The sequence below is a fragment of the Trichechus manatus genome, unplaced genomic scaffold (genome assembly GCF_000243295.1).
Source record: "Trichechus manatus latirostris isolate Lorelei unplaced genomic scaffold, TriManLat1.0 scaffold00035, whole genome shotgun sequence".
Lineage (NCBI taxonomy): Eukaryota > Metazoa > Chordata > Mammalia > Sirenia > Trichechidae > Trichechus > Trichechus manatus.
Genome location: NW_004443971.1, coordinates 2,369,350 through 2,394,971, shown reverse-complemented (window position 1 = coordinate 2,394,971; position 25,622 = coordinate 2,369,350). Strand labels below are relative to the sequence as shown.

The 25,622-nt window shown below is 42.0% G+C and overlaps 1 protein-coding gene across 2 annotated transcripts in view; it reads right to left on the bottom strand.

Annotated features, from left to right (window-relative positions):
• KCNH1 (potassium voltage-gated channel subfamily H member 1) overlaps window positions 1–25,622 on the bottom strand; it is a 636,098-nt gene that overhangs the window by 516,545 nt on the left and 93,931 nt on the right. For both annotated transcript variants that reach the window (XM_004375180.2, XM_004375179.2), the window contains exons 4-5: window positions 18,457–18,585; window positions 6,505–6,623 (exon numbers count right to left, since the gene is read on the bottom strand). In XM_004375180.2, coding sequence (XP_004375237.1) covers window positions 6,505–6,623; window positions 18,457–18,585 — 248 coding nt within the window. The remainder of the gene's footprint in view (window positions 1–6,504; window positions 6,624–18,456; window positions 18,586–25,622) is intronic.

Sequence of the window (25,622 nt, the reverse complement as noted above, 5' to 3'; positions counted from 1 at the left end):
ACACAGAACCTATTTCTAGGAAAAAGAATAATACTTTTGCTCAAATAAATCCTGGCAGCTTCCACCAGTGCTTTTGCCCTGTAGGACTGCAGAACTCAGGCCTCTGACACAGACTCAGCCTGCAGCCTCCTGTGCCCCTCAGCAGCAGACAGTACACTAGCCATCATCAGACAATGTGCAGAACAAGCCTGACTGTGTGTGTGTGTGTGTGTGTGCAATCTACAAAACCTCATCAAAACTCCGGTTCTCTGCACGTCTGTCCAGCTGGCTTCCCTGTGGGCTGGTCCAGCGCCCTCTCAGGCTAATCGTCCTGTTGATAGACGATTGCAAGCAATACCCTGGTGCACATAAGGAAGATATCCTAGTTACCTAGTGCTGCCTTAACAGAAATACCACAAGTGGGTGGCTTTAAAGAACAGAAATTCATTTTCTCACAGTTTGGGAGCCTAGAAGGTTGAATTCAGGGTGTGGATCAGGGGGAGGTCCTTCCTTGTGTATTTCAGCTTCCAGTAGCTTCTAGCAATCCTTGGAGTTCTTTTACTTGTGGATGGTCCTCACATGGTATCTGTTTTCCCCATGTGTATCTCTATGTCTATTCTGGTCTTTTCATAGCTCAGAAGTGGTTAGGTTTTTGACCTCAGAACCTACTATACAACTAAGGTAGTCAAAACAGCCTGGTACTGTTACAATGACAGACACACTGACCAAAGGAACAGAACTGAGAACCCAGATGTAAATCCATCCACCTACAGTCACCTGATCCTCCACAAGGGCCCAAAGTCCATCAAATGGGGAAAAGACAGTCTTTTTAATAAATGGTGCTGGCTAAACTGAATGTTCATCCGCAAAAAAATGAAACAGGACTCATACCTCACACCATACACGAAAACTAATTCAAAATGGATCAAAGACCTAAATATAAAGCCAAAAACTATAAAGATCATAGAAGAAAAAATGGGATCAGTGCTGTTGTTGTTGTTGTTAGGTGCCACCAAGTAGGTTCCGACACACAGCGACCTTATGCACCACAGAATGAAACACTGCCCGGTCCTGCATCGTGCTCACAATCTTTGTTATGCTTGAGCCCATTGTTGCAGCCACTGTGTCAATCCATCTTGTTGAGTGTCTTCCTCTTTTTCGTGACTCTGTACTTTACCAAGCATTATGTCCTTCTCCAGGGACTGATCTCTCCTGACAACATCTCCAAAGTATGTAAGACACAGTCTCACCATCCTTGCCTCTAAGGAGAATTCTAGTTGTACTTCTTCCAAGACAGATTTGTTCATTCTTTTGGCAGTCCATGGTATATTCAATATTCTTTGCCAGCATCACAATTTAAAGGCGTCAGTTCTTCTTCGGTCTTCCTTATTCACTGTCTAACTTTCACATGCATATGATACGATTGAAAACACCATGGCTTGAGTCAGGCACACCTTAGTCTTCAAAGTGACATCTTGACTTTCCAACACTTTAAAGAGGTCTTTTGCAGCAGATTTGCCCAATGCAATGTGTCTTTTGATTTCTTGACCGCTGCTTCCATGGGTGTTGATTGTGGATCCAAGTAAAATGAAATCCTTGACAATGTCAGTCTTTTCTCCATTTATCATGATGTTGCTTATTGGTCCAGTTGTGAAGATTTTTGTTTTCTTTACATTACAGGCCCTAATACACGACATTAACAGGATATAAACCATAACTAACAACACAAAAACTCCAGACGATAAGCTAGATAACTGGGAGCTTCTAAAAATTAAACACTTATGCTCATCAAAAGACTTCAACAAAAGAGTCAAAAGACAATCTACAGACTTGGAAAAAAAATTTGGCTATCATAAATCTGACAAAGGTACAATCTCTAAAATCTACAGGAAAATCTAACACCTCAACAACAAAAAGACAAATAACCCAATTAAAAAATGGGCAAAGGATATGAACAGGCACTTCGCCAAAGAAGATATTCAGGCAGCTAACAAACACGTGAAGAAATGCTCATGATCATTAGCCATTAGAGAAATGCAGATTGAAACTCTAATGAGATATCATCTCACCCCAACAAGGCTAGCATTAATCCAAAAAACACAAAACAATGAATGCTGGAGAGGTTGTGGACAGACTGGAACACTTATACACTGTTGGTGGGAATGTAAAATGGTACAACCACTTTGGAAATCGATTAGGCACTTCCTTAAAAAGCTACAAACAGAAGTACCGTACAATCCAGCTATCCCGCTCCTTGGAATATATCCTAGAGAAATAAGAGCCGTCACACAAATAGATATATGCACACCCATGTTCTTTGTAGCACTGGTCACAGTAGCAAAAAGATGGAAACAACCTAGGTGCCCATCAGTGGACGAATGGATAAACAAATTATGGTATATCCACATAATGGAATACTATGCAATGATAAAGAACAACGATGAAGCCGTGAAACATCTTGTAACACAGAGGAATCTGGAGGCCATTATGGTGAGTGAATTTAGTCAGTCACAGAAGGACAAATGTTGTATAAGACCACTATTATAGGAACTCAAGAAAAGGTTTAAACACAGAAGAAAACATTATTTGATGGTCACGAGGGTGGGGAGGGAGGGTGAAGGTTATTTACTGACTAGATAGTAGAGAAGAATTATCTCAGGTGAAGGGAAGGATAGCAAACACTATAGGGGAAGCCAGCACAACTGGACTAAACCAAAGCTAAGAAGTTTCCTGAATACAATTTAACACTTTGAGGGACAGAGTAGCAGGGGTAGGGGTCTGGGGACCATGCTTTCAGGGGACATCTAGGTCAACTGGCATAACAAAGCTTATTAAGAAAATGTTCTGCATCCTACTTTGGTGAGTGGCGTCTGGGGTCTTAAAAGCTTTCAAGAGGCCATCTAAGACGCATCAATTGGTCCCAACCACCTGCAGTAAAGGAAAATGAAGAACACCAAAGACACAAAGAAAGTATTAGCCCAAGAGACAGAAGGGGCCACATAAACCAGACTTCATCAGCCTGAGACCAGAAGAACTAGATGGTGCCCAGCTACCACCAATGACCACCATGACAGGGAACAAAACAGAGAGTCCTGGATGGAGCAGCAGAAAAGTGGGGTGCAGAACTCAAATTATAGTAAGAAGACCAGACTTAACAGTCTGACTGAGACTGGAGGAATCCTGGAAAGCATGGCCCCTGTATTCTTTATCAGCCCTGAACTAAAATGATTTCCAAGGCCAACTCTTCAGACAGGGCTTAGATTGGACTGTGGAACATAAAGTGATACACGTGAGGAGTGTGCCTTTTAGCTCAGGTAGATACAAGAGACTAAATGGGCAGCTTCTGTCCAGCGGTGAGATGGGAAGGCAGAGAGGGTTAGGAGCTGGTTGAATGGACATGGGGAATCAGGGGTGGAAACGAGGAGTGTGCTGTCACAGTGTGGGGAGAGCAATTAGGGTCACATAACAATGTATGTATAAATTTTTGTATGGGAAAAAATAAGCAACTATCATCAACCAAAAAAAAAAAAAAGATGCTTCTTTTCTCCAGCAGAGCATCTTGACCCCTAAGCACTGCCCATCCAAGAAAAAAAAAAAAAAAGATGAGATTAAAAAAAAGATAAATAATCCAATTTAAAAAATGGGCAAAGGAAATGAACAGGCACTTCACCAAAGAAGACATTCAAGCAGCCAACAGACACATAAGGAAATGCACGCAATCACTAGCCATTAGAGAAATGCAAATTAAAACCACAATGAGATACCATCTCACCCCAGCATTACTGGCAAGAATCAAAAAAACAGAAAATAACAAATATTGCAGAGGCTGAGGGGAGACTGGAACTCTTATGCGCTGCTGGTAGGAATGCAAAAGGATACAACCATTTTGGAAAACAATATGGGGTTTCCTTAGAAAACTAAAAATAGAAATACCATATGATCCAGCAATCCTACTCCTAGGAATATATCCTAGAGAACTAAGAATCGTCGCACGAATAGACATATGCACACCCATGTTCACTGCAGCATTATTCACAATAGCAAAAAGATGAAAACAACCTAGATGCACATCAACAGATGAAAGGATAAATAAACTATGGTACATATACACAATGGAGTACTATGCAAGGATGAAGAACAATGATGAATCTGTGAAGCATCTCACAACATGGATGAATCTGGAGGGCATTATTCTGAGTGAAATTAATTATGCTGAGTGAAATAAGTCAAAAAGGACAAATATTGTATGAGAACACTAGCATAAAAACTCATGAAAAGGTTTACATACAAAAAGAAACAATCTTGATGGTTACGAGAAAGAGGAGGGGTGGGAATGGAAAAACACCAACTTGACAACAGATAAGTGGTAACTTTGGTGAAGGGTAAGACAGTACACAATACTGGGGAAGCCAGCACAACTTGTGCATGAAAGGTCATGGAAGCTCCATAGACACATCCAAACTCCCTGAGGGACCGAATTGCTGGGCTAAGGGCTATGGGGACCATGGTCTCGGCGAACATCTAGCTCAATTGGCATAACATAGTTTATAAAGAAAAGTTTCTACTCTGCTTTGGTGAGTAGCTTCTGGGCTCTCTGTGGGAAGAACAAGCCTGGTGTGTAGAGAACAGCAAGAAGGCCAGTATGGCTGGTTGAGAGTGAGCAAGGGGGAGAGTGGTAGGAGAAGAGACTACTCTATTAACCATAAGAAGCAGGGAAAGCACAGACTGTAAACTGAGTGACCTCTTTTAGTTCTTTTTCTATCACAAGCAGAGTCTAGATCATGACAAAAAGTGGTTCTGCCATCATCCAAACATCTCTCCTTCTCCAGCATGATGCAAATGAACACTCCTCATCCCCACTGTTGGCAAAAACTTCTGGCTGCCACAAGGAGACTGTCTGTGTTTAACTCATTTAACATTCAGTGTACATGTTCAAGCACTCACTGTGAGCCACACCATGCTGGAAGCTGCTCCCTGAGGGGCTAAGGGAGCCAGGAGTCAGGGCAGAAGCTGTCCCAGCATCCGTGCACAGCAGAGGACTGACTGACTGTCACCAGGCAGAGGGAGAGCTTGTGTTGTCATCTTTGGGTCTGATGGACTTTTCCTGTGTGGAGGTTATTATAATGCCCCTAGTTGGTTTCACCCATCTCTAGTTGAAAAAATGAAGGCCTGACACCACCAAAGAAAGTAATAGCAACCTGGGTGCAACAAGCCTGGTAAAATACCTTATCGAAGTTTCCCAGTCTCTCACTTGTCCCAGCAAAAAAGAAAAAAAAAAAAAAATACCACCACCATGAATTTTACTTACTACTGAGGTTATGAACAAGGAGCCCTGATGGTGCAATGGTTAAGCACTCATCTGCTAACCAAAAGGTTGGTGATTCAAACCCACCCAGCAACTCTGCAGGAGAAAGACCTGGCCATCCGCTTTCATAAAGATTGCAGCCAAGAAAATCCTATGGGGAAGCTCTACTCTGTCACATGGGGTCGTTCTGTGTCAGAATCAACTCAAAGGCAACTAACAACAAAAGTTATGGACAACAACAATAATTTTATTTTAAGTATATTTATCAACCTACAGAGAGGTACATGATTCTATTAAATGAAGAAAAGGCAACACAACATTAAACGTACACACTGATTATTAGATGCATCTCAACCTCATAAACATTAATGTGTGATAAAATGTATTTCTTAGGCTTAAGGAAATAAGATATACACAAGTAAAAGAGTTAAGGAATATACACAAAAATTGTAACCAAAAAAACAAACCAAATCCATTGCCATCCAGTCAATTCCGACTCATAGCGACCCTACAGGACAGAGTAGAACTGCCCCATAGGGTTTCTAAGGAGCTCCTGGTGGATTCAAATTGGCGACCTTTTGGTTAGCAGCCACAGCTCTTAACCACTATGCCACCAGGGCTCCAGTAGGATTATAGGCGATTTTTATTTTCTTCTGGTATCTTCTTTTCTATAATAGTATGTTTTACTCAAATAACAAAATTGTCTTTAGTTTATAAGTAAAAACCCCTTCGTGGAGGGGGACTCATTGCTTAGGGGACAAGGAGCTCTGTTAGCGTGATGGGAAAATTTGGAAACAGAAAATGTGACAGCTGACCAACGTGGTAAACATAATTAATGTCACTGAACTGTACATGTGAAGATTGTAAATGGTAAATGTTTTGTTACTTATGTATTTACCACAATTAAAATAAAATCCTTCATATATATGGCACTTCTAGCTCCTTCCTTATGCCCTCAGAAAAGTAAACTGACACCGGTAATCTCAAGCAAGTTGGAACAGAGCTATCTCCAGCCCCCTTTAACATACGGAAAAGTAGAAAGCCCAAAGGAGCCAGGTCACTCACCCAAAGTCACGCATCTTGGCGTGTAGCCCCTGCCAAGACAAAAGTCTAGGGTGCTGAAGGTCCCCTCGGAGCCAGTACACTAGCCTTATAGCATTTTCTCATACCATGCACGCCCGAGAAGTGTGGTTTGAGACAAGCCCACCCCCCACCCTTACCTCTGCCAGGCGGGAGTGCTTGTGGACGTTCTCGCCTCTCTGCACACTGGGGGCCAGCTGCTGTAGGACACCCCTGCTGCTTGTCAGTGCTCTGGTCAGCCGAGCAAACTTCCCCCAACCTAGAGCCCATGGAAGAGAGGAAAGACAGGTTCAACCACATCCCACAGGAGCCTAGGCATTTACATCACGAGTGACACCCCACTGTCCTCCTGAGTGTCCGTAATTCACTCTGATTCCCCATCATCAAGACCCATGGCTCACACATGCACCTTGACACACTCAAACCTGGGTAGTAGTCTATTTTTCCCATGCTCTTCGCTTTATCCTAATCAGAGCTCTGTGATGTATGTAGTGAAGGTTTCAGTACCATTTTACAAATAGGGACCACCACCTGTCTGTCAGTTTGTTGTACTGTGGTGGCTTGCCTGTTGCTATGATGCTGGAAGCTATGCCACTGGTCCTTCAAATACCAGCAGGATCACCCATAGCGGACAAGTGTCAGTGGAGCTTCCACAGCACGACAGACTCGGAAGAAGGGCCTAGCAAACTACTTCTGAAAATTCACCAGAGAAAACAATACGGATCACAAAAGAAAATTGTTCAACTCGCATGCTTTTGCTTTAGACATGTCATCAGAAAGGATCAATCACTGGAAGAAGACATCATGTTTGGTAAAGTAGAGGGCCAGAGAGGGCAAGAGAGACCCTCAGTGAGACAGACTGGCACAGCCGCCATGATGGACTCAAACATACCAGCGACTGGAGAATGATGCAGGACCAGGCCAAGTTTTCTTCTGTTGTACATAAGGTTGCCATGAGTCAGAGTCAACCTGATGGCAGCTATCTATCTATCTAGTAAATAGGGAAAGTGAGGCCCAGAGAGGCTAGATGACTAAAAAGAGTCTAAAACCGAGATCTCTTCATCCTGGCCCAAGGCTTTCTGCCATATGACATCACTTGCTGACTCACCTCAGGCTCTTTCCGATCCCGACACTCTGATCTAACAGAGACCAAGGTACTTTTGGGTTTTCTGTGGACAAGTTCTCCAAGGCCAGGGAAATGAGAAATGAATTCATACTCTGGGTTGGTAGGGAGAAAGCAGGGGAGAGTTTAGTCTCCTCTGGGCTGGGGATGGATGATTCAAGATAGGTCTTCTTTAAACAAGAAACTCAAAGATCCTGGGACTGAACTTGGAGTAAAGAAATCCTGATACAAGTCCCACCTCTGCCTCCAGCTTGCTTCAGGATTATCAACAAGTTGTTTAAGGTTCTGGGCCTCAACTATCTCATCTGTAAAATGGAAACTAAAATAATCTACCTGCCTGAAGTCAGTGGGCTAAAACAGAGGCTGTCTTGCAGCCCGCCTTGGCCTCGCTAGAGTAGTTCCTCCAGGAAGAGTAAAACATTAGCCTTTTCCAGTCTGCTCATCCCATACCTCAGAATCCAAGAAACATGAGTGATCTTTACTGCTTTTAAAGGTCCCCAAAGGCAGTCAAGCTTTCTGATATCCAGCAACCCATCTGCATCAAGGTTATGACAATAACAGCTGTCCCATGAGGTCTCTGAAAGCCTGCCAGCATTCTCAAGACCAAGCTTTGAGCTCCAAAAACCTGGATTCTGGGTATACAGCAAATAAACAGAACATGCAACTATTTATACATGACATCTAAAAGCACAACTAGATGATTTTATTTTTTGTCCATTAGTTTAGAAGTATTCAGCACCTGGCAGCAGAAATCTCATCTATCAATTTTTACCCTGCAGCACCTTTCCAAGACAGAATCTCAAGGACAGTAGGGCTAAGCAGAAGACTGGCCTTTTGCACAACCTTCAAGAATCCTGATCTGGGTAGATTTTTGTGAACACAGCCAGAATAGCAAACAAGTTTTTTTTACCTCATACCAAAAGTTCAGGGCTTTAATAAAAGCTAATGGTGCTTTCATTCCTCCTGATACCATAAAGCAGAGAAATGAGACTGCTGTGGCTGGCCTGAAAAGAGCCACGTGGTGGTCAAGCTGTGGGAGTCCCATCAGTGTTAATGGGAGTGGACAGCACAGACGCTGCAGGGGTCTTCTGCATCTCCCATGACTGTGCCATTTATGAACGTGCTCACTGGAATTCACAAGTGGGAACCACGGACTAAAAATTTTAAAGTCTCTTTCAAAGTCAGACTCTCAGCTCAAAAGAATGCTCGGATTGAATCCTGCAAAGCTTTTCCAGAACAGAAAGTATATTTTTCGATTAGGTGTGCATGAGCTCAGGAGCATAGGGAGGGTAACCAGCACCCGGGGCAATCTCTAAATTGCGCTCCTCCCCCTATTAGAGCATCCAGGGGCAATCTCTAAATTGACCCCCACCCCCACCCCCGCCGCCCCAAATTTCAAGATGAATAAATGGTTACAGCAGCAACGAAAAGCAGAAGCCAAGCGCTCCGGCAGCCCGCGTGCAATTTCCCACCGCGCTGCCCCCGGGGCAGCAGGCGGACTCACAGGCGGGCTCTGGGGGCGCCCTGGAGGCGGCAGCGTTGGCGGCAGCCGCACTGGTGCAACTGGCACCTCGGGGCAGGTGAATCACGCCGGCAGACACTTAGACCCGCGGCAACACAGAGCAGCGCCAAACCATGGCTGAAGCGGCACAGGCTTTCTGGAGCAGCTCAACTCCTGCATAGTTTGGTCTTAGACTTATCGCTGGACCATGTGGTGTCACCCCACAGTGTCACCCCGTGCGGTCTGCACTCCCTGCACCCTCCTAGTGATGCAACTGGCGCCCCCTTGGACTTCCGCCCAGGGGCAAGTGCCCCCCTCTTCCCCCACCCCTGGTTCCAACTTGGCATGAGCTCTGCACCGCCATCCCCAACACCGCCATGATCCCATACTCTGGGAGCAATGATGAGAGGGAGGTGGCGGGGCAAACACCCCAAGTCCTGCCTGGTAGGGAGCCCAGGGCCTTGGCTCATCAGCTGATATAGCATAAACAGATGGAAAGGAAGGCCGCTGGACTTCTGGCTGTTTCTGGGGCTCAGCCTAGCCTCTCACCTCTTCTTAATCTATCCCTGATTCTCTTTCCTAAAATGTGGCTCTTAAAGGAGCTGGCTCTCAGCTGGCTGAGTGGAGGGCAGGGGGAGATGAGTATGGGTGGGTGAGCAACTGACATCAGAGTGAAGTCCCCCATCACATCTCTGCCCAGAATGAGCAGGTTCTGCCTGTTCTGAAGGAAGGAAACAAGCTATCTCCCAAGTTCCTTCCACCATGTTTTCCTTTCTGGACTATAAAAAATCCAGTGGCCATCAAGTCAACCCCAATTCATGGCGACCCCATGTGTGTCAGAGTAGAACTGTGCTCCACAGGGTTTTCAATGGCTAATTTTTTGCAAGTAGACTGCCAGGCCTTTCTTCTGAGGTGCCTCTGGGTAGATTCAAACTGCCAACCTTTCAGTTAGTAGCTGAGCACTTAACCGTCTCCACCACCCAGGAACTCCTACACTTTATAATAGGAATCCTGAGCCTAACCAGATGAACGAATGCATGCATTCATTTGTTCATTCTATAAACATAACTACTATATACAAGGCACAGTGCTAGGAATTAGAGATTCTAAGATGAATAAGATACAGTCTCTTGCCTCCAAGAGCACTCACTCTAGTAGGGAGAACTGACAAGTATATAAAAAATCATGATATAGTGATCTAGATTTTATGACAGAGACAAGTACAGGGAGCTATGGCCAAGACTGTCTAGAGAAGGCATATGGACTCCAGGCTGGGGAGTCAGGGAAGCTTTTCCAGAGGAGGTGACACTAGAGAAAACTTTTGAAAGATGAGTAAGAGTTAACTAAATCCAAGAAGGAAAGGAAGGGCATTCATACAGAAGGAAGAGTACCTACGAAGGAAGAAAATCATAAAATATGTCAGTGAAAAGCAAGAAGTTCTAAATGGCTGGATGAACGGGCATGGCCTGTAGGGGAGGTGAGGGGAATGCAGACAGTGGCCAGAGGTGATGCTCAAGAGGGTGTCAGAGGCGAGATCAGGAAAAACTTATGCAGTAAGTTAAGAAATGTTAACTTTATCCTAAAACCTAAGGGGAACTACTGAAGGAGTTTAACTATGTGGGAAAGGGGAATACATAAAGTGATGTGCATTTTAGACAGACAGAGCAGCAGTGTGGACAGTGGACTGAAAACAAGGTTGACAGAAGAAAGTAAGGTGAGTTAGGAGGCTGCTGCAGAACCCCAGCCTGGACCAATTCTGTGGCCTGGGCCAGGAGGTGAGGGAAGACATTACAGCAGCTACAGAGGTGCAATCAACAGGATTTGGTGAACAATAGTTGTAGAGGGAGAGAAGAGGAAATCCAGGTGGCCCCCAAGTTCCTGGTTTGGGTGACTGGGGTGACAGTCATTCAATGAGATTAAAACCATAGGAAGAGAAGCTAACAAGTTAGGTGGAAAATATGTACTGTCTGGACCTATGATGTCCCATACAGCAAAGCTGTTGCTGTAAGTTGCTGTCAGTTCCAACTAATGGCAACCCCATGTGTTATAGAACTGCCTCATAGGGTCTTCTTGACTATAATCTTAATGGAAGCAGATCGCCAAGCCTATCTTCTGCAAAGCCACCAGGTGGATTCAAACTGCCAAACTCTGAGTTAGCAGTCTGCACAAACCATTTACGCCACCAAGGGAAATATTCTTAGAGAAAGTTATCTCTTGTTGTCCAAAAGGCCAACTGGGAAAGGATGACCCAATGAGAACCTAGCTCAAGATGACCTCACTTGGGGAAAGCCCAACGGTCATTTTCCACAAGAAAAACAAGGCAGTTGGAGCACCCTTCTCCTTCAAAGAAGCCTTTCCCTGGTACTGCCCTACCCTCAACAGAACTGCCCACTCCCTCCTTTGTACCCCACTATGCCTCAGGCAGGAGCCCTGGTGGTGCAGTGGTTAACCAAAATGTTGGTGGTTCAAACCCACCAACTGCTTCATGGGAGAAAGATGTGGCAGTCTGCTTCGGTAAAGATTTAGCACCTTGGAAACCCTATGGGGCAGTTCTACTCTGTCCTATAGGGTTGCTATGAGTCAGAATCGACTCAACAGCAATGGGTTTGGTTTTTGGTTTATGCCTCAGGCAGACTTCTATAAGATCATGATTATGCTTTACTCTTCTTATTTGTTAACCTGTCTGTCTATCCCCCAAGAAAGCATCTCATGAATGGGGCCTTACCTCAGACATTTCCTTATGTTTAGCACCTAACATAAGACTAGACATCCAGCACATATCCAATAAGTATGTGTTGAATAAATGTGGATAAGGAATCATTTTTTTTTCCCTCTCATTGCTTTGTTTCTGTCTGTGCTTACAAAAGATATAAAGCGCCAAATGATAAGCATCCCATTTCACAAACTCTGACTGCTAAGTTTTAGGAAGTATTTCTGTGCCTACCTCTGTGCCAAGCATTTCTGTACCTACCCCTCCAATTATATCCCATTTGGAAGTTAACATCAAATTGAGCTCAAATGGAGAAACTCTCATCCCGGAGGTGTGCCAGCTGCGTCACAAACTTCACCAGAGAAGTGAGCATAGGCAAGGCTTTGGGTGCTACGGGAAGATCGAAAGCATCACATCATCAGGAAAAATGAGATGAGTGGACAGGAGAAGGTGAAGAGTGAAAAGGAAAGAACAGAAGGAGAACACAGCAGAGAGCTACAATGTGCAATCTAGAAATCAGCTAAAAAGTGTTTACTGAGTTTTATCTCCATTCTCAGTAACGGCAACTGCTTCCCCCTTCTTGGACTCCACAGTGGCTGCTGGGTTTCAACTTGGGTGAGCCCCACTAGGCTGCTTTAGCCCACAGAGCCCCACATTCTCTCTAGCCCAGAAGAGATGGTTCTGGGATGAGCTTGAATATCAGTTCCTCCAGTGGAAAGTCCAGTGATACCAGATAAAGACAGATCTACAAGTCCGCTCACTGGAAAAGCATGCCAAGTCATTCTGAGCAGAGGTCATAGCAGATTCTTGTATGATATCCTCCCCCTAGTGAAGAGACTGAGAGGCCAGTCTTGTTGTGAGATGTGGAGTCACAGGTTCTCTTGGAAGAGTTTGGGCCTGTCTTAGGCTGGGTTCTCTAGAGAAGCAAAACCAGTAAAGTGTGCATGTGTGTGTGTATATATATATATAATGTGTGTGTATATATCTATATACAGAGAGAGAGATTTATCTCAAGGAAATGGCTCATGCAGTTATAAAGGCTGGCAAGTTACAAGTCCTTAGGTCAGATGTCAGGCATCAAGTTGGAGGCTTCTCCTCACTCATGTAGCTGCAGGGGCTGACGAACCCAAGATCCACAGGTAAGATGGCAGGCTGCTGGCCCAAATCCCAAGAACTGAAGGTCAGATGCTGATGAGCTGAATGCAGGATCCAGAGCACAGCAAAAGCCAGGGAGCTCTGTAAGTCCATTTACATTGGATGCAGGCCACACCTCCAAGGAAACTCCCTTTCAACTGATTGGCTACTCATAGCAGATCTCATCACGGAGGTGATGACATTATATCAGATCTCATCATGGAGGTCATTACCTCATTATGCAACTGCCAAACTACATCATAACTGCTAAACCACTAAGAATCATGGCCCAGCCAAGTGGACACACAACCTTAATGATCCCAGTCTACCCCTTGTCAACTTGGCAACTGTACACATACAAAGACTATCATAAAGTCATACTTGTGCCTAACATGATACAATGAACATAGATACAATTGAAAATGCACTAGCACTGTTTACGTCTTATATTTTATAAGAAAACAAAAATATTTGATGCACACATACAAGGAAAAAATACTCATAACAATTACAGTTCTTGTTTCTGCAACTGGTCACATGGTCATAACTGGTATTTAAAACTACCTTCTCCCACAACCTATTCCATATTCCCTTTGCCCTCAGCAAGCACCTCAGGTGGTCGTGGTTCTTTGTCTGGTGGGGACACTCAAACCTTCATTCCTGAAGGGTCTGGACCATTAGTATTCATGTCAGAATTGGTTGCTGTAGTTTTCCATTGACTTTAATCACAGGGCATGGTAGTACTAAGACATGCCCTAAAGGATCTTCTGCATTCTGCATTAGAGACATACTCTTCTTTACCTCCATTATGTAATATCAATCCGATTTCCTCTTGGTTATCAGGATTAATCACACTAGCCAATATGGTAACTCTCTTCTTTGTCTATTGATCCAGAGGCATAAGGAGCCCAAAGAGGCCAAGTAAGATGGCAGGCTTGTGGCCCAAGTCCCAAGAACTGAAGGTCAGATGCTGATGAGCTGAGTGCAGGATCCAGAGCACAGCAAAAGCCAGGGAGCTTTGCCAGAAAATCCACTTATATTGGAAGCAGGCCACACTCCCAAAGAAACTCCCTTTCAACTGACTGGCTACTCATAGCAGATCTCATTATGGAAGTGATTACATTATATCATATCTCATCATGGAGGTCATTATATCATTATACAACTGCCAAACTACATAACTGCCAACCCACTGAGAATCACAGCCCAGCCAAGTTGATACACAACATTAATGATCACAGGCCATAGCCCAACACCCAGCAGAGAACACTGGACACAGGGGACCAGCATGGGAAGTCAGGGGATCCCTGCCTAAGTGTCCTCCCAAGATCTTTTCCCTGACAATGTACAAATAATCAAGTATCTAAGATGGCTTCTTCAAACAGTAGTTACTAAATCATCACCTTTCCATCATCCTAAGGCATAGAGATAAAATGTTAATATTTGGAGAGGAAAGGAGGGGCTATGGTTTGTATCCTCTGCTCTGTCTCTTTCCCAAGAATGCATCATAAATATCTCAAATGAAGACACATGGAGAAGGGCTGTCAGTTAAAACAGTTTGCCAGAGCCCTCATTCCTGAGTAGTCTAATTCTTTCACCCTCAGAAGCCTCCTCTAGAGTTTTACATTCTTTTTGTTGTCTGTATTTGGCTAAGTCTAACTCTGAACTTAGAAGTAAATATGCAGATCTTTAAAAATCAATTTCCTCCTTTAATACAATATTATTTGGGTAAGAGAAAAAATGAGAGAGGTGACTCACCCTTAGGTGAACAATTTAGAGAGAAGACTCTGAGCCTTACAGTCTAATTCTTCTCTACCCACTTCTCCAAGCTTCCTGGCTCAGAAGAGAGAACAGGGAAGAGAAAATAACAGCAACCCACTCTCAATTATCCATAATAACAGAAAAGCAAGATATAAGGAAAAAATGACACCCCTGGATCATCACAGATTCTCACTTTAGCCAAGAACTTCCACCTACTCTATCATACAGCTTTTAAATAAATACACATGCACACAAACACACACAAGAGCTGCTGTTGCTGTTGTTGTTGCTGCTGCTGTTAGGTGCCATTGAGTTGGCTCTGACTCATAGCAACCTTATGTACAACAGAACGAAACACTGCCCAGTCCTGCACCATCCTCACAATCGTTGCTAGGTTTGAGCGCATAGTTGCCAAACAGCAAGTCTAGCTCCACTTTCATTTCTTGCTTCACACCATCTGTGGGCACTATTTGTTAGGCAGTAAGGGAATTAGTTAAAAGGTGGACATCAAAGAGATGGTAAGGAAAAGTCAGTGGCCTGGATAATTCCCAAAACTGCTCATGAGAACTGGTGTACTAAATGAAAGTGGGAGCTCAGGGAGCGTTCCTGGGCCCTCACCTGTGCCTGGAGCTCTGGGGGGACAGGGAGTTACTCTGGGTCAGATGCTAAAATAGCCTACTATCAATTATCCCTTTGTGGGCTGTTTGTGGGAAAATGTCAGGCACGAACTGGCTTCTCTCATCACTATTAGGATGCATCTCATCCCAGCTCCAAGCCCCAAAGTTAGGCAATATGTGATCAGAGAAAACAAAATAATTTTAAAGACAATCTGAGCATAACTGACTTAAAAGATTAATCTGATGGTAGGAAAACATCCTGTAATCTCATGCCAAAGAGCAATTAACTGGGGATTTCCTGGCGTCTTAGACTATCCAAGGAGACTTGGTGGTGTGGTGGTGAACCAAAAGGTAGGCAGCTGCTAACCAAAAGGTAGGCAGTTCGAACCCACCAACTGCTCCACAGGAGAAAGATGTGGCAGTCTGCTTCTGTACAGATTTAGCACCTTGTAAACCCTAAGGGGAGTTCTACTCTGTCCTAGAGGGTCGCTATGAGTCAGAATCAACTTGGCAACGATGGGTTTTGGTTTTTGGTTGGATTATCCCTCCTTCCATTCCATCTAAAAAGCGAATTCTAAACATGCCTGAGTCAGCAAGCCTCTTAAGACCCACTTGGTCGGGTCTGCTGGAAGCAGAGCACTGACAGCACATCGAATAAGAAACGACGAGTCAAGAGAACAATCGAGACACATGGCAGCATATTTTCCATCTAGATTTGGTCCTTGCAGCCAGAACTACAGTTTACAGACTTGCAACTAACAAAGCATGGACAATTATCATGTTCTTCCACAATAAACCGACTAACATAAAATCTGACCTTGTCCTAAGCGTACCACCAAACCAGTGTCGGCCAGAGCACAGTGACATGACAAGTGGGAGGTTCTGAACACACCCACCATGGCATTTGAAAAAGACAGGCTAATAAAGCCATGTCTTTGAGGAGACGTTAAACTTGATCCACTAGCAACATTCCTATATTGAGGGCTAACATTTTACACACACTAAGTTCTCTTTACCTCACCTTCACCAAAACTCTTACCAGCAAGGAAATACATCATTGAGAGGCGTTAAATGAAGTCAGGCATTTTATTCCTGGAAAGTAAGCCTAAGTGAGTCTCACTACATCACGCTGATTTATCTCTTCTTTCAGGTTTCATGAGAATCAAATTCAGACCCCTAGGTGGTAAGGAGCATTCTCTGCTGGGTATGCCTTTCCTACTAAACAATACCTGCACAGCACCTAAAAAAGTTGTAGTAGTTATGAAAAGAAAGCATTTCAATTCAACTAAATCATATATTTTAAATTTTTTTTTAAAAAACTTGCAAAAATAAAAGTCAAAATATCTGACTGCCTTTAAAATAGTATTTATGAGTTTGTTAGGTTAAAAAAAGTAGAGGCCATTCCAACAGTAAGATGGCATTTAATCATGAGTGAGTCCATCGGCATGTAATACCTACTGCCCTGAGCAATCTCCAGATCAGAAAGTAGAAATCAAGCAATTACAAATCTGCAGAGGAAAGGGAGACCTGAGGAGGCTGAGACACTGCCTGAGAGACTGAGTCTGCTGTAGTTCTGAAAACCAAAAGGAAGGCTAAAATTAAGTTATCAGATGGTTAAAAATATTAGGACACACTAGTATACACAACATTGTGCCCTGAACCTCATAAATGTTAGTGTCCAAATGTGTCCTTTAAAATCTTAAAAAGCAAAGATGTCACTTTGATGACTAAGGTGAGCCTGGCCCAACCCATGGTCTTTTTCATCATTTCACATACATGTGAAAGCTGGACAAAGAAAAAGGAAGCTCAGTGAAGAACTGATGCATCTGAATTGTGGTGCTGGCAAAGAAGATTGAATATACCATGGACTGCCAGAAGAATGACTAAATCTGCCTTGGAAGAAGTACAGCCAAAATGCTGCTTAGAAGCAAGGTTGCCAAGACTTCATCTCACTTACTTTGGACATGTTATCAGGAGGGAACAGTCCCTGGATGAGGACTTCATGCTTGGTAGAGGATTAGCGAAAAAGAGGGAGACTCTCCAGGAGATGCACTGATACAGTGACTACAACAATGGGCTCAAGCATACCAGTGATTGTGAGGATGACTCAGGACAGGGCAACATTTCATTCTGGTATGCATAAGGTCACTATGAGCCAGAGTTGATTCCACAGCAACTAAGAACAACAACAAAATATGGTAGGGGTTTTAAACACCTTCAGAGGACACAGCATCTGACAGAACATCCACATGATGCTTTTTATTACCTCCTGGAATGCCCATTTAACAATCAAACTTTTATCACGTTAATAATAATATGTCTCAGTCTGACTCTCCTTTGAACTCAATTCTCATCTCTCTACCACTTCTAGAAATCAAGAGAAGCAGAATTCTGGCTCCCGCGAAGCCAGGCAGCACTGCAACACAAAGTATCTCCTAAACTAACCTCTTGGTTATCTTGAGCACAAGCTAAGGAAGAGGGACATGAGAGTGGTACTAGGACACCCCTGATCCCAAACTTCCACGAATAGAATGTCATCCTTTGTATACCCTGATGAGCTCGACCACATCGAGGGTATAGCTCTTCCAGAAATCCTGAGTCATCTCCTTTCCTATGTCCCCAGTGCTATTCAAACAATAAATGTATGTGATATCACTGAGGTAAGCACTAAATTCTGTGGCCACAGAGCTGATTAAATGACCCACATTGAAAAGTTACTCAACACCCTGGCCTCATTGGTAGCATTTTTCAAATGAATTAACTGGTCACATACTTAACTCAATCAACCATAGAGATAGGGATGTACTAATATCTGTTTTAACTATCTTGAAATGTTAGAATTCAGTCAAATCTAAAGAAGCTTATATATAAAAGAGATGAATGTGATAATGTGGCCACAGACTGCCCCACTGAGGTGACTGACGTCTGTCATGTGAAAACATGAGAAGATTCTGATGATACCAGAGTTGCTCTATTATCTTCTCCTATCTAATCTTTATCAGAAAGGGTTAATTGAAAGAGATATGAAATTGATTCAAATGCTTCCCTGTAACAAAGCGTTTTTTCATTCCCTTTCCCTCACCCAATACATTTTAGAATGACATAACACTTTATCCAACATAAATTAAAGTTTAAATCTTGATCTTTGTGCAGAGATCGCCTTGGCAACCTCAAGTTTTCTGTAACAAGAGCCACACTAAAGGCAAAAAAGGCATAAATGTATTTGTATAAATCAGAATTACAAACCTTTACATGAATCATCCTCAATTGGCTGCTTGAAAGCTGTTATGTCACTGAAAGTGCAAAGAAATAAAACGACTTTATCCTGTTCATTTCGAATTGGAGCAATTTTCACAAAGAACCACACAGGTGTCCCTGAAAGGAATAGCAAAAGCTTGGTCAGTAATTTGTATTCTCATTTGAGAGGCTAAGGAGGCAAACACTTGGGAATGAATAGGTACAAATATTAATTCATTTTTTAAATGGTCTCATTACTTCAAGTGCCATTGTATTTTTACACCATTAATTTATTTTCTTGCTGGAATAAAACCTTTTACAGTAACTACTTGGTGGAAATTTTCTTCTGTTCAAATAATTTTGTAAGTGCAGATCTCTTAACCCTTGTAAAACCATTAGAAAATGGTTGACAATACCTTCTGATCTTTCAGAAGAGACTTTAAAGACCTAAAGATTTACCTTGGACCACATAGGGCAAAAAAAGAGTGTCAGAATGGGCATTGCCAGCCATGGCCGGCATACCATGTAAACTCTAATTTCAAACTCTATCCATTGCTAAAGGGTCCCAGTTTGGGAGTCCAGTTTGCGAGTCCATCAATTTGACTCACATTCTCAGTCGAGCATGGGCCAGAACCTACATTTCTAAGTCCCGCTCCCCAAAATAAAAATCCATAAGGTCCAATACACAGAAATGACAAGATACTGGGGAAAGAAAAGGATCACTATGTGTGATTTCTGTATAATGGATTTTACTTTTAAGGCACATTTTTCTTAGGGTGACATTATAATCAGTTTGTCTTCTCTGAGCACACAGAAACTGGCAGCTGAAAATGGTGCGGAAATGGTAAAAAGATGACTCTCCCAGCAAAGGCTCCTCAAAAAGCGGAAGTTTCCAAGTGGGTTTGGACTGTGATCACATCGGAGCCTAAGAAAGCCCAATAAATGTGTTTCAACTTCCAATCCTGGTTCCTGAACTACAGTGGGGGTTAAAGGAGCTCTTCCTAAGCACTGCTATGGTCCACAGAAGGAGAAGGTAGACAGGATTCATCTGACTGACTTCTCAGAGTAGGGCCACCCACTCAGGTTCATGTGGCCAAATATCTGTACAAAATCACTCTCTGACCTCCAAAACATAATTAGGGGAAATGAACAAATATTATCTATCCATAGAAGCCATCACCTCTCTTCTGTGTACAACATTAACTGAGACACAAAGTCCCTACCTAGTTCTTAAATCCTGAGCTCCTGAAACAGCATCTGGCGAATATTCTTTGGACTCAGGCAGACATGGCTCTAGCAGCCTGCTTGTCGGTTTTCCCACTTTTGTTTGTTCTGTGATATATCCTTGGATTCAGGCAGACATTCTAATTCTGGCAGCATACTTGTCCGCTTCCCGTTTTTGTCCTTTTGAATATATGCCGAATAAAACTTTCTTTTTGCTTTACTCAACTTTCTGATGTTCTTCCCCTACAACAGTTAATGGTGTAGTCGTCAAGGATTTCTGAAGCTACAAATCCAGTCGACTTCGAGGAGACCTGGAGTGTGGAGCACAAGCTAGCAAAGAGAGGTCCTATCTTCTGGAACCACACGTTCCCACCCCATGTCCCTTCGACACCAATGGGGTGAGTGCGCTCAGAAAATGAGTCTCTGCTTATTCTTTTTAGTTCTCTTTCTCATGTTTTCTTAAGTTCTGTTTGGCATATTTGTTTGAAAAACCAGTTGATTGATTAAGGAGAATCTTTCTTAGATTTTTGCTTGATTATTTGCTTAAGAGTGACATTTAGTAACTCTTTAAGTGAACTGCAGTTTAGGTCTGGATTTGGGCATTTGAAACATTAAAGAGGTAATTCTACTTTCAAAGAGCTTTGAGTCACTATTAGCCGCAAAATTCAAGCCTTTTCGTGGCTCAGAGAAAATCTGGAAAATAGTGCTCTGTTTTGCCAAATTTGCAGGAAGAGGTGGCAGCTCTTGATCTGTTGTGCCAAATTCTCAGGGGGAGGTAGCAGATCCTGACCTGTGTTATGAAATTTGAGGGAGAAGTGGTAGTTCCATACTTTTTTATGATATAGTTTCTCAATAAAGAATCGCAATGTTAAAATTAAAATCATCAGAAGCTTTAAAGTACTTTCCAGTTGGAAGAACTAGTCTACTTAAGGTCTAAAAATAAAAGACTAAGTCTCTAGCCAGCAGAATTAATGAAGTTTAAAAAGAAGGAAACCAAAAACTTGAAGCTTATCGCTTAACATCTTTGATAAATAAGCCTGAATTTCACCCCTACTACTGAGACACTGGTTTGGGGTACATATTTAAAAACACTATAAACTGAGTATACTAGAAGTAATTTGGAATTTCAATGACCACTTTGGGAAAAAGAGCTTTCATGTGTGTTGTCGTTTCTTTCCCTTAGGGGACTTTGCTTGATGCTCAGGTTTTGTCAAAAGTTCTAATGTTCCTCCATCTGAGGCTCTGGCAAGTTAATAAGTTTTATCCAGAAGTTGTTTTTTCTGTTGAATTGTGTTGATCTTACCCCAGACTGCTACATATGCTTCAAGAAACTAGAATCCCCATATCCTTGTTTTGTGTGGTATTGTCTGGTGAGTTTATGTGGTCTTTCTGTCTCCTTTTGTTCTAAGAGCTTGCTTCTGGTCTACAGGTTTGTATCTTGTATCAGGTTGGAGGTTATGGCTGAGAATTGCTGTTTTTTGTAAAGCTAGTCATAGAAACTCAGTTCTTTCTTCATCCAGAAGAAGAAAACTGTGTCTTGTGTCTGTCTTATGATTTAGACTTTTAATAGCTACTTGGAGAAACTTTGATATAAATTGGTCAATTTGAAAATTACACTAAGATCTTTATGTTCAATACTATGTCAATCTTAAAAGTGAAACCTTTCTAAGTAACTTAAGCTGGATATTTTATGAAATGTGTTTTATTTAAGGAAAAAGGATAGTTTTGTCTTAAAGTAAAAGTAGTAGTTCCAGAACAGTAAAAAAGAAATTAGTTATCTTTTGTCCTTCAAAATTCGTACATCAATTTAAACATATGTAAACAAATTGGGATGACACCCCCAGCCCTAGTCTTGCTATCCAAGAATTGATGGATTCATTTACAAAATTGCTAAAGAGCTTTGGTATTTACTGGGTAGATAGTCTTCCAAATGACTCCATCAATTTAAACATATGTAAATGTCTTCCATGAGTCAAGAGAGTGAGGGTGGGGCAAGATCAGGCCTCCTCAGTCCCCAGCCATCAGTCTCCAAGGTTGTGTAGCTCCAGGGAAGCTTCTGAAAGACCCTTTCCAGCTAGGTGGAGACTCTTTTAAGACAAAAGAGAAGAAAAATTGCTGCTTTGCTATAGTTATCAGTAATTGGGTGGGTCCTAATCATAGAACTGTAAACAAGTTCTCTCTATTATAGGGGAACTCTAAGAAGTCAAACAATAGAAATCACAATGAGACACACCTGAAATGGCCTGGAAAAATGTTTCCACTCCTAGCCAGACACTTAAGCTTATATCCATATCAATGAATTGGTCAATTGAGCAGATACTTTTTGATTTCCAAAGCCAGTTGATAAAATCTTTAAGGGCTAAAATTAGACTGGGAAAAATATGAGAAATAGTAAAAGTTGAATGAAATCTTAGAATGTTTAACTAGACTTTTCTTTCAAGAACAGTTACATTTTATGGTATACAGGCTTAAAATAATTCCAAGACATTTTAGGTAACTTATCGATGTTAAATTGAGTTAATAGATATTTGTCATAATTTAAGCTTATATACTTTTGCTTTTTATGCCACAAGAGGAAGAATATATATATTTAAGTCTGCTAATGAGTGTGTTCATTTTTGCCACTTAAAGGGATGCACTATAAGAGGTATGCAACAAAGACAACGTTTAAGGGGTTTATTGAAAAATAAATATATTTGATATGGTCAAGTTTTATCTAACTAAAGTTTAATGGTTTAATTTATGAGATTTTTAGGAGTTTTAATGTTAAGTACCATATAAAACAAAGCATTGGGTTTCTCGCTGTTAAAATAACAAAATTTTCTTTGGTTTCTGGATAAAGCATTAATTTATTCTTTGTGTAATCTGCCTGGAAGACAAAGGTTTGGCCTCTCATTAGAACACGATTCCTGGGTCTGAATACTAAGCCTCATGGTTTTAAGAAAGCTAAGGTTTTCACTTTAAGATCTTTGGTTAAAAAACTTAAGTATTGTTTCTTTATTGTTAACTTGGTCGCAACTTTATTTTTTTGAATCTAGCATTATCAAAGCCAATAGTTTGAGGAATTCACATCATTTACCTATGAAGCTTTTTAATTACTATTCAGGTATTTAGAGACTTGATAATCTTGGTATATTCTTGGTATATCCTGACTATATGGTATTTTGTCTCAAAATTATTATGTATTATAACTGAAGCTCTTAGAATACAGTTAACGCTTATATTTACAAATTTTTTTTTAGCTAAACTTTTTTTAACTGATTATATTTGGCCTTTATGTTGTACTTGTAATTAATTTCTATCAGGTTTTTTACTACTAAGAATATTATGTTTAAAAAGTGGCGCTCTAGGCAGAAGGACCATGCTGCCCTCCACAGCAAAAATCTGAAAAACTAAGCCAAACAGAGAAAACAGCAATCCTAAAACCCTAAAACATCAAATAAAGAGATAAAGAACTCAGCCAAGCACCACATGGAGTCAGAAAACTGACAGAGAACAGAGAGCGAGGAAAGATTCATGCAGAGGTCCCCTATCAGCTAACGGAGCATGGATCTGTCATCTTGGACTACCATCAGAGACCAGCAAATAAGGGTACGAGAAAGCAGCTTCACAGAGCTTCCAGCAGGAGACAAAACAACTGGTAACTTGCTATATACGCTTTCCCACCCCCCACGCTTCTTCACCACCACTCAGCCTCCTCTGCTTCCCACGACCACAGTCTCCTGGCCGAGAAGCACTGCCTGCTTGGATTCCACCTGCCTGCACTGGCTGGCTCCCTGAGTGTGATTTGTTGGCTGCTGGTGTTCTTTTTTCTGATTCCCTGGATTTCTTCCTTACCTCTCATCACCTACCCTTCCTTTCACTCAAATACCTGACCCCGTGCACCATCTTTGCTTCTTCCTGAGGGGTTGTGGAGCTCCTTTCCAGTGTGGAACTGCTTCCTGGTCTGGGCTGCCATGCTTATGGGATCCCGGGGCTTTTGTTTCTTTCTTTGTCTTGAATTTTTTGTTTGTTTTCTTCTGCTTTTCTCAAGATGGGAGCCCATTCTGGCCGGGCAGTGCTACATGGCTTGGGACCTAACCCCTCAGCTTGCACAGATGTGCAGAGGGATCCCTGAGGGCATTTCTTTTTTTTTCCTTTTTTTTGGGGGCGTTTTTCTTGTTCTTTTTTGATTATTTGTTTTGTTTTGTTTTCCCTCTTTTTCCCTTTTTGTCTTTCTTCATTACTCCATTTCTCGTCTGTCTATATCTTCTTTTGTTTCTGTTCCCTGAATACCTGGCGTTGTATACCTCTACACCTTTTAGCCAGGCTGTACTGCAACACCTGGGAACAACTTCCCCAGAACTCATAGCTCTACCGGTGGGATCACTGGGTGCTTTGCTGTTCTTTTTTCTTTCTAATCTTTATGTACTCATTCTTTTCTTTTTTTTCTTCTTCTTCTTCCCCTTTTTTTTTTTTCTCCATTTCATAGTCTCTCATCTCTCCACTCCAAAGGCAAGCTCCCCTAGCACCGTTTTCTGTTTCTATGATTTTGGCCCCTGTTCCTCTCTCCTCACTCGCATATCCATCTTACCTCCACACATAACAATCTCTTCCCTCCATCCTGCCTACCTCCACCACGTGCTTAACGTCACACCACCAAGCACCACAGGCATGCCCTACCAGAACCTGCCCTACACTAATTACCAACCCACCCTGGTGGCTGTAGTAAGTGCCACAAACAACCCATCGCAGCAACTCCTCTTCAGCTAGACCTGCCCTGATGTACCACATCTGAGCGACTGACCCTGTCACCTGGAGAAGCAGGCAAAAAGTATTGTGCCCACAGACTAGCAAATGAAAAAGAACACACAGCCCGCCGGCTCAGACATAGCCAGATTTAAAAAAAAGGAAGAAACAAAGAAATCTAAAATCAATAAACGAGAAAAATAACTACTGAATGCCCCAAAGACAGCAGACAATATAAAACCATTTACAAAAACAGGACAGTATGGTTGTCAAAATAAAACACCACATGACTTTCCAGTGGAAGAAAAGGCACTAGAACTACTTGATAGGGAATTCAAATATCTGATACTCAGAATTATCCAAGAGTTGAAGCAAAAAGCTGACAAAAATGAGGAAAAAAAAGACAAATTCATGGAAAAACCAGACACATTCATGGAAAACATAGACAAAAAAAGGAATAATTCAGGAAAATAATGCAAGAACAAAATGCCAAAATAAATTCACTAAGAGAAATTATACAAAAACAACAATTAGAAATCCAAAAGATAAACAACAAGATTTCAGAAATGGACAGTGTCATATAAGGGCTGAGGAACAGATTTGAAATGGTGGAAGACAAGATCAGTAGAATTGAAGACAAACACTTGGATACAACCTTGTCGAGGAAAACTCAGAAAAAAGAACGAAGAAAAATGAAGAGACCCTGAGAGTTATGTGGCATACAATCAAAAGCAAAAATTTTCGAGTGATCAGAGTTCCAGAACAGGAGGAGAAAACAGAAAACACAGAGAGGATAACTCAAGAACTGTTGACAGAAAACTTTTCCAATATCATGACAGATGAAAAGCTGGCCATCCAAGAAGCTCAACAAATCCCATATAGGATAGATCCCAAAAGAAAATCACCAAGGCATATCATAATCACACTCGTCAAAACGAAAGACAAACAATAAATCCTGAGAGCAGCTCATGAAAAACAAGAAGTCACATACAGAGGAGAAACAATAAGACTAAGCTCAGATTATTTAGCAGAAACCGTGCAGGCAAGAAGGCAATAGGATGACATATATAAACCCTTGAAAGAAAAAACTTGCCAGCCAAGATAATATATCCTGCAAAACTCTCGTTCAAATATGATGGTGAAATTAGGACATTTCCAGATAAACAGAAATTAAGGGAATATGTAAAAACCAAACCAAACTTACAAGAATTATTAAAAGGAGT